At 47.4% G+C, this 10,065-nt stretch overlaps 1 protein-coding gene across 2 annotated transcripts in view; it reads right to left on the bottom strand.

The window, feature by feature from the left end:
• SLC2A4 (solute carrier family 2 member 4) overlaps nt 1-721 on the bottom strand; it is a 5,810-nt gene extending 5,089 nt beyond the window's left edge. For both annotated transcript variants that reach the window (XM_006105480.3, XM_023746534.1), the window contains exon 1: nt 487-721. In XM_006105480.3, the coding sequence (XP_006105542.1) occupies nt 487-519 (33 nt within the window). In that variant the 5' untranslated portion in view covers nt 520-721. The remainder of the gene's footprint in view (nt 1-486) is intronic.
• Nucleotides 722-10,065: the final 9,344 nt, after the last annotated feature.

The raw sequence follows: 10,065 nt of genomic DNA, 5'->3' as shown, positions 1-10,065 counted from the left end.
TGCCCCTCCTCTCTGCCCCTCCGCCAACCCCGGGGCCCAGGGAAAGTTCAGCGTTCTGGAGAACCACCAGGAGTGGGGGCGGGGGCCAGCACGGGCCTCGGGCCCCGAAACGCTTCCCAGGAGCCGGGACGAAGCTCCTGGAATTCAAGGCCCGCCCGGATCTGCTTTCCCAAGCTGGATCGAGGGCAGAGTGTCCCCGATTCTGGCGCAATTCGCCGAGCGCTGGAGAAGGGGGCAGCCCTGGCCTCACACAGTCCGGCCGTGGCCCGTGGCCCGTGGCCCTGACCAGCCCCCCAGGCCCCCTCAGCTCCGGGAGGGACTGGAATCCGACCGTCACGGGTTGTCCCGTCCCGAGTATAAATAGCCAGGCTGCCACCCCCACCCCTGCGCCTGCGCGGGGACCGCCCCTCCGCCGACCCCGGCGGCGACCCCAGCCCGGGAGCAGCGGGACCCGGCCCCGTCCCACCACTCCGTGCCGAACCCTACTTCCGAGCCGATCTGTTGGAAGCCCGACGGCATCTTGTCTCAGGAGCTGGAGGCAGGCAGAGGAGCTGCAGTTAACGAGACGGAGGCGACTGGGGGTCTTCGGCCCTGCCTGGCGGGCGGAGGGCGCGGGGGCGACGGGGGTCCCGGGTGAAGTGCGGAGGGGTGCCCAGCGGGACCCACCGCCGCAAGCCAGGGAGCTCGAGAGCCGCCGGGCTCCGGGGATCTGGCAGGACCGGGCTCGACGGAAAAGACCCGAGGAGCGCCCCCACCTCGCCAAGGGCCACGCCCTTCACAGCACCCATTGGCCAGGATCCCGCACACCCCGGGAGGCCACGCCCCTAAGCGAAGGGTTTAAGAGCTTGGCACCTGCTAGCGGATTGTCAGCCAGGCCACACCCCACAGCGTGCCGGCCGGACACGCCCCTCGGGTTCCCTCCAGGTTGGAGGAGGCCCCGCCCCCTCGCGTGAGACTCCTCCCACCAGCCGAGGTCTGGGGGCTGGAGAGGCCACTGGAAAGTCTGGCGCCGCCAGTGGGGACCGCGGGTTCGAGAGGAGGGAAGGGGCCAGGTATCCTCGCCCGGGAGGGCACTCGGGCGGCCGGAGAGCGTGCGAGCCCGCGCGCGGTGCCTGAGAAGCAGTGGCCTAAAGTAACCCACAGCGATTATTTTTAGCTCCCACGTTGGGAGAAGCCAAATGTCAAGTCCCGGGTGTCCCGGCTTGTCCTGGGCTGGGGAGGGCAGGGAGATGGAGCCTTAAAGGGTCCGCAACATGTTTCCCACGCGGGGGTGGCCATGGAGGACGGGGAATTCCGTTCCTAGCGTGTCGGGGGGTCCTCTTTCCATGCGTCCCGGCTCCCGGCACAGCCCATCTGGCCCTTTCCCTGCCCCCGGTCCCCACGTCGGTTCCTGGAAGCAGCCCGAGGGACAGGTGGTCACAGCAACCACGCCACGCTGAGGTCCCTGCGCCCCCACGCATGTGCTGGTCGCGTGGGCAACTTGGACACTCTCTCTGGAGGCCGTTCCTGGTTTGAATCCCCAGCTCGCTCCGGCCCCGCGAGGAGGTCGCGACCTAGAGGGGGCTTGTCCCGAGAACAGCGGACCGAGGGGTGAAAACCGAACGCACGCGGCTCGGGAAACCGGGCTCAGGCGCGCGGGGCAGCAGTGCCACCTGGAGGGAGAGCGGGGACGCGCTTGCGGATCGGGCCGGCGGAGTCTCGGCCCATTGTCCCCGGCCCGGCTGCCTTCCTAGGGCGTCTGCTGCGTCCAGCGCAGGCCTCTTTCTGGAACTCCAGCTCCGAATGTTCAGCTACGGCCTGGACGGAGTCCAAACCGGCTCCTCCTAACTTTCTGATCCCAGGGTCTCAATAGCAACCCTGTCACTCCTACCAGAACCTTGGAAGTCTCTAGCCGGTTTGGCTCAGTGGATAGAGCATCGGCCTGCGAACTGAAGGGTCCCGGGTTCTATTCCGGGCAAGGGCACATACCTCGCTGGCAGGGTCCTGGCCCTGGTGGGAGGCATGTGGGAGGCAACCAATCCATGTGTCTCTCTCACATCGTGGTTCTCTCTCCCTCTCCCTTCCACTCTCTCTAAAGATGAATGGAAAAACAAATTATCCTCGGGTGAGGATTAAAAAAAAAAAGAATCTCGGAAGTCATATTTAACTTCATCTCTCCTGCAGCTCCCTTTATCCAGTTACCAACATTGGTGTCTGGACCTTCGAAACTCACAATCATCTGATTTTCTTCACCTGTTCTGCTGCCTGTTGGGTCCAGACCACCATCACCCTGCCTGGTACTCCTGATTCCCCTTTCCCCTTACACGGAGGGTAGGGTGTAATACAAAACAGTTCAGCCTCATCACTCGAGCCCCAAAAGTCGCTGGCTCTTGGTTGCCCCCACTGTCAAGTTCAAAACCCTTTTTAGAGTAAACAAAACTCCTTGTCTCTCCTCTCCTGTCTCTTCCTCACTTTCTATCTTCTCCACTCAATACCTGACTACTCCCTGTGCCCAGAACACACGGTGCTTTGTCATTCCTTGGTGTCTTTGTCATACTAATAACCCCTCAGTCTGGAATACCACAGGACTCCTTTCATCCTTCAAAAAAAGGCTCACCCCCTCTGTGAAACCTTGCTTGGCTTTCCTCCAGAAAGTCATGTGTCCCCAAGAGTATATTGTTATCATTTCTTCCCTGTACTTCAACCTTGAGGACAGAAAGTCACCTTGCTTACCTCTGTGTCCCCAGCACCCAGCCTAGGAGTGGGCACTCAATAAATGTGTTGAATGAATGAAATGAGGGTCTGCTCCCAGTGGCCAAGAACACATGTTGGGGAGCAATCACAAAGGAGAGAACCATTTGGTAAACGGCTTCCCCTATCTCACTAAAGGGGAGCAGATGAAGAACTAAGGTCTGAACATTAAGAACCAGTTATTTATGAGCAGAAAGGAGAAGCAGCAATAGATGGCAGCGGAGAAGACTGATCTGGATGGTAAAAGGAGAACCAGGGATGAGGAGGTCAGGGAGAGGGGAAAGCAGAGAAAGGTGCCAAGAAGAAAGAAGGAAATGTGCAGGAAGCACAGGCTGGGGACAGATGAGAAGTCAGTGCAGGTGAAGTGCAGGGCTGGGGCCCATGCCTGGGTCTGTGCTGCCACTCCAGCAAAGGCACATCCCTGCTCGCCTTCAGACGCCTTGTTTCTGATGCTTCTCAGGGACCAGTCTAGGGATTTAAATCCCAGGAAAAGCAGGATTAAGGGAAGCAAGTCAGATCTAGATATAAAAAATGTGGCGAAGTGATGGGGAAGTAGAAGAGGAGACAAAAAAGAAAAAAAAGAAAGAAAAAAAAGAAATAAGGAGCCCCGGTCAGGGTGTGCACAGAAGGAACCAATCGCTGTTTCTCTCTCTCTCTCTCATCAATAAAAACATATCCTCACTAAGGATTTACAAAAAAAGAATGAGAGAGTTGGGAGAGAAAAAGGCAAAATGGCATGGCACACTGCGGGGAAAGATGTTGACTGATAAAAGATTAAAAATGCAGGAGAGCCCTAGCTGGTTTGGCTCAATGTATAGAGCATCGGCCTGCGGACTGAAGGGCCCCAGGTTTTGATTCCAGTCAGGGCACATGCCTGTGTTGCAGGCTCAATCCCCAGTAGGGGTGTGCAGGAGGCAGCCGAGTCAGTGATTCTCTCTCATCATTGATGTTTCAATCTCCCACTTCTCCTTTCCTCTCTCTGAAATCAATAAAAATAAAAAAATAAAATGAAGGAGAGAGCCTGTTTTGCCTGGCTCTGGTTGAGCATCAACCTATGAACCAGGAGGCCATGGTTCCAATTCTGGTCAGGGCACATCCCCTATAGGGGGCATGCAGGAGACAGCCAATCAATGATTCTCTCATCATTGATATTTCTTTTAAAAAATAGTTTTTATTGATTTCAGAGAGAGGAAGAAAGTGGGAGAGAGAGATACAAACATCAATGATGAGCGAATCATTGATCAGTTGCCTCCTGCATGTGCCCTGACCTGGAATCAAACTGTGACCTCCTGGTTCATGGGTCGATGCTCAACCACTGAGCAACACTGGCCAGGGGCCTGGCCATCACTGACGTTTGTGTCTCTTTCCCTCTCCCTTCCTCTCTGTATATATTTTTTAAAAAAATAGGAAAGAAAATAAAGGAGAGAGACTTATGAAACAGTGGGAACTTTGAATTGGAGCTCATGCATGTGTGTGTGTGTGTGTGTGTGTGTGTGTGTGTGTTGATTTAGCATAGTAATCCTGGGCCCATGTGATTTCAGAACCAATTGCAGCCCTTCCTAAACTCTGCCCTATATCATCCCACTGAGGAGCACCATGTCACTTCTAGTTCCCAGCTAAACAAATAATGTGGCGATGAACATTTTCATACAAGGGTCATTATGAACTTCTGTGAGCGCTTCTTTGGAAGATCTATCTCTCCTCTGCCTATGTCTATGTCTTTATTTATATCTAGCTCCACAGTGGAATTGCTGAGTCACAGGGTATACTTATACCTAATATGACTAAGAGCTTGCTGTTAAGAATGACTGGCCCAGTCTCAGCTCCCATCAGCAGTGTGGAAGGCTTTCGCCACCACCACACCCTCTCGGTCACTCCCACCCAAAGGCTGCACAGTTAAGAGTGTGGACTCTGGGGCCCAAACGGCCTGAGTTTGAGGCCCAGCTCTGATACTTGCTAACTTTGTGCCCTTGGGAACGTTACCTAAGCTCTTTGTGCCTTATTTACCTCATCTGTAAAACGAGAAGGGGGATAATAATAGTCTCTACATCGTAGAGTTTTAATGAAGGTGAATAATGTAATACCATGTAATGCTTAGAATAGATTGAACTGAGTAAGGTTTTTTGTTTCTTTTTAAAATAATTATTATTTGAGAGAGAGAGAGAGAGAGAGAGAGAGAGAAACATCGATGTGTTGTTCCACTTAGCCATGCACTCACTGATTGACTCTTGTATGTGACCTGACCAGAGATCAAAGCCAAAACCTTGGTGTATTGGGACGACGCTCTAACCAACTGAGCTACCTGGCCAGGGCTCTGTTTCTGTTCTGTGTGTGTGTGTGTTTAATTCTCACCTGAGGATATGCTTTATTGATTTTATTTTTTTAATTCTTTATTGTTTTTTTAAATTTATTTATTGGTTAAGGTATTACAAATGTGTCCTCATCCCCCCATTAACCCTCAACCTCCCCCTCCCCCCCGCACTCATACTCTCATCCCCCTGTTGTCCGTGTCCATTGGTTTGGCTTATATGCATGCATACAAGTCCTTTGGTTGATCTCTTCCCCTTACCCCCACACTCCCCTACTTTCCCTCTGGGGATTGATAGTCTGATCGCTGTTTCTCTGTCTTTGGGTCTGTCCCTGTTCATCAGTCTATGTTGTTCTCTATGTTCCACAAATGAGTGAGATCATGTGGTATTTATCTTTCTCTGACTGGCTTATTTCACTTAGCATAATGCTCTCCAGTTCCATCCATGCTGTTGCAAATAGCAAGATTTCCTTCTTTTTTACCGCAGCGTAGTATTCCATTGTGTAGATGTACTACAAATTTTTAATCCATTCATCTACTGATGGGCACTTAGGCTGTTTCCACATTTTAGCTATGGTGAATTGTGCTGCTATGAACATAGGGGTGCATATATCCTTTCTGATTGGTGTTTCTAGTTTCTTGGGATATATTCCTAGAAGTGGGATCACTGGGTCAAATGGGAGTTCCATTTTTAGTTTTTTGAGGAAACTCCATACTGTTCTCCACAGTGGCTGCACCAGTCTGCATTCCCACCAGCAGTGCAGGAGGGTTCCTTTTTTCTCCACATCCTCTCCAGCACTTGTCGTTTGTTGATTTGTTGATGATAGCCATTCTGACAGGTGTGAGATGGTACCGAATTGTCGTTTTGATTTGCATCTCTCCCCCCCCCCCCCGCCCCCATTGACCTCTCCCTGGCTACTCTCAACCCCCTATTTTTTAAATATATATTTTTTATTGATTTCAGAGAGGAAGGGAGAGAGAGAGAGAAAAATAGAAACATCAATGATGAGAGGATCATTGATTGGCTGCCTCCTGCACGCCCCATACTGGGGATTGAGCCCACAACCCAGGCATGTGCCCTGACCGGGAATAGAACCGTGACCTCCTGGTTCATAGGTTGATGCTCAACACTGAGCCATGCCAGCTGGGTTGCTTATTGATTTTAGAGAGAAGGGAAAGGGAGCGGGGAGAGAGAGAACATCAATCAGCCAACCTCTGAACGGGCCTGAACCAGGAATTGAACCCACAACGTTTTGGTATATGAGATCACACTCCAACCAGCTGAGCCACACCGGCCAGGGCTGTTTCTGTTATTTTTGTTTGTTTGTTTGTTTTTAAACAGCTTTATTGAGACATAATTGCCAAAAATAAAGTACACATATTTAAAGTGTACAGTTTAACTTTTTTTTAAAATATATTTTATTGATTTTTTACAGAGAGGAAGGGAGAGGGATAGAGAGTTAGAAACATCGATGAGAGAGAAACATCAATCAGCTGCCTCCCGCACACTCCCTACTGGGGATGTGCCGGCAACCAAGGTACATGCCCTTGACCGGAATTGAACCCGGGACCCTTGAGTCTGCAAGCTGACGCTCTATCCACTGAGCCAAACCAGTTAGGGCCAGTTTAACTTTTGATATTTGTATATACCCGTGAAACTGTCCAAATAATCAAGATAATAGCCCTAGTTGGTTTGGCTCAGTGGATAGAGTGTTGGCCTGGAGACTGAAGGGTCCCGGGTTCAATTCTGGTAAGGAGCACATGCCATGGTTGCAGGCTCGATCCCCAGCAGGGGGCCTGCAGGAGGCAGCCAATCAGTGGGTCTCTCTCTTCATTGATGTTTCTATCTCTCTCTCCCTCTCCCTTCCTCTCTGAAATCTATTTTTTTAAAATAATAAACATATTCATTATCCTCCAAAGTTTCCTTGTACCTCTTTGTAATTCTTCCCTTCGCCCTTTCCCCATCCCCTAGGTAACCACTAATCTGCTTTCTGTTATTATAGACTAGTTTGCATTTTCTAGAATTTTGTGTAAATGGATCATACAGAATGTATCCTTTTTGTCTAGCTTCTTTCACTTAACAATTATTTTGAGATTCATCTATGTTGTTCCATGTATCAATAGTTCATTCCTTTTTATTGCTGAATATTATTTATTTGATTATTAATAGTAATCAGTCTGATTATCCATTCACCTGTGATGGACATTTGGGTTATTTCTAACATCAGGCTATTACAAATAAAGCTGCTAGGAACATTCATGTACAAGTGTCTTTGTACAAATATGTGCATTCATTTCTCTTGGGAAATACCTAGGAGTAGAATGGCTGGATTGTATGATAGGTGCTTATGTCACTTTTTATGAAACCGTCAAACTGCTTTCCAAAGTGGTTGTAGCATTTTACATTCCCATCAGCAGTGTTTGAGAGTTCTGACTCATCTACCCCTTCAACAACACTTAAGATAGTCACTCTTCTTAAATTTAAAATATTTAATTAAATTTATTGGGGTAACACTGGGTAATAACATTATATAAATTTCAGGTGTACAATTTTATAACACGATATGTGTATACTCCATTGTGTGTTTACTGCCAGAAATCTAGTCTCCCTGCCACCACATACCTGACCCCCTTTACCCTTAGTTCTCCCCCAAACCTCCTTTCCCTCTGGTAATCACCATTCTGTTGTCTGTACCGATGAATTTGTGTGTGTTTTCATTTGTTGCTCTTTTGTTTTAAATCCCACATATGAGTGAAATCATACTATTTTTGTTGTTTTCCATCTGACTTATTTCACTTAGCATGATACTCTCAATTTTCACCCATGTTGTCACAAATAAGTTGATCAGTCTTTTTTAAAAAATATGTTTTATTGATTTTTTACAGAGAGGAAGGGAGAGGGATAGAGAGTTAGAAACATCGATCAGCTGCCTCCTGCACACTCCCTACTGGGGATGTGCCCGCAACCAAGGTACATGCCCTTGACCGGAATTGAACCCGGGACCCTTGAGTCCGCAGGCCGACACTTTATCCACTGAGCCAAACCAGTCAGGGCATTGATCAGTCTTTTAAAATCCAGAATACCCTCATCAGATTTTAATCAAATACATGAGAATTGGTTTGGATTTCTAATATTTGTCAGTTCAATGGGTGAAAGGTGATATTTTACTAAAGTTTAGTCATGGCTTAAAGCATCCCTTTAAACACTTATCAGCGCTTTGGCTTTCTTTTTAAAAAATATATTTTTTTATTGATTTCAGAGAGGAAGGGAGAGGGAGCGATAGAAACATCAATGATGAGAGAGAATCATTGATTGCTTGCCTCCTGCACACCCTCTACTGAGGATCAAGTCTGCAACCGGAACTGGGGCATGTGCCCTGACCAGGAATTGAACCGTGAACTCCTGGTTCATAGCTTGATGCTCAACCACTGAGCCACACCAGCCAGGCTGTGCTTTGACTTTGTGTGTGTGTGTGTAAATTCTCTCCTTATAGTTTCTGCCTGTTATCTCTATTGGTTAGCAACATTTAAAAAATTAAATTGGTTCTTTGTCAGACAAACATTGCAAGTATTTCCCTCATTTTATCAGCTGCCCATTAAATTTTCCTCAATGAACTTCATCGAATAGAAATCCTAATTTTGGTGTAATCAAAATGACATATTCCTTTATGGTTAACTAGAGGCCCGATGCACAAAATTTGTGCAAGAGTAGGCCTTCCTTCCCCAGCTGCCGGCACCGGCTTCCCTTTGGCACCCAGGACCCTGACTTCTCTCGCAGGTTGTAGGGTCTAATTAGCACATTGCACTTTTATTATTATAGATGATTTAAAAAATTTTGCGTATGTTCTTTTCAATCTCTACACCACAAAGACTGTTTAAACATTTTTTTCTTCCAGCCCTGGATGGTGCACTCAGTGGTTAGAATGCCGTTAGCCTGTGCACCAAAGGGTCAAGTGTTCAATTCCCAGTCAAGGGCAGGTACTTGAGTTGCAGGTTGGATCTCCACTCGTTGTGTGTCGATGTTTCTCTCTCTCTCCCTTCCCCTGCTTCCACTCTCTCCAAATCAATGGAAAAAATATCTTTGAGTGAGGATTAACAAAAAACATATATTTATTTTCTTCTTCCAATAACTTTATAGTTTTACTTTAAAAAATTTTTATTGATTGATTTGAGACAGAAGAGAGAGAGAAACGTCGATTTGTTCTTCCACTTATTTATGCATTCGTTGGTTGATTCTTGTAAGTGCTCTGACCAGGAATGGAACCCACAACCTTGGTGTATCAGGATGACACTCTAACCAACTGAACTACCCCACCAGGGCTTAGTTTTACTTTTCACATTTAGGTCTTTTTAACCCATCTGGAGTACATCTTTGTTTTAGGTGTTAGAGATCCAATTTATTTTTCTCTTATTTAGCCATACTTACCACATATCAAATTCTGATATATAAAAGTGTCTGTAGTCCTAACCAGTTTGGCTCAGTGGATAGAGCGTCGGCCTGCGGACTGAAAGGTCCCAGGTTCGATTCCGGTCAAGGGCATGTACCTTGGTTGTGGGCATATCCCCAGTAGGGGGTGTGCAGGAGGCAGCTGATCGATGTTTCTCTCTCATCGATGTTTCTAACTCTATCCCTCTCCCTTCCTCTCTGTAAAAAACCAATAAAATATATATTTTAAAAAAGTCAATAAAATTTATTTAAAAAATAAAAAATAAAAGTGTCTGTTTCTGAGTGCGGATTCTGTTTATTGGTGTAGCGGTCTGTTCTTGCACTAATACTGCCCTGCTATTAAGACTACAAGTGTCTGTTTTTCACGATGCTTTGTAGCAAGTTTAAATTTCTGGAAGGGCAAGACCCCTCTTGTTACTCTTCCTTTTCAATGTCAACTTACCATTTGTGGTCTTTTATTTTTCCATACAAATTTGGGGGTAAACTTATCAAGATCTTTTTTTTAAAATTGGTTTTTTATTGGTAATGTATCAAATAATAAATTTCCCTGGGGACATCTGATATCTTTGTAATGAACTAT

The sequence above is a fragment of the Myotis lucifugus genome, unplaced genomic scaffold (genome assembly GCF_000147115.1).
Source record: "Myotis lucifugus unplaced genomic scaffold, Myoluc2.0 scaffold_690, whole genome shotgun sequence".
Classification (NCBI taxonomy): domain Eukaryota; kingdom Metazoa; phylum Chordata; class Mammalia; order Chiroptera; family Vespertilionidae; genus Myotis; species Myotis lucifugus.
The sequence above is the reverse complement of the archived record's forward strand: the minus strand, read 5'-3'. Positions and strand labels throughout refer to the sequence as shown.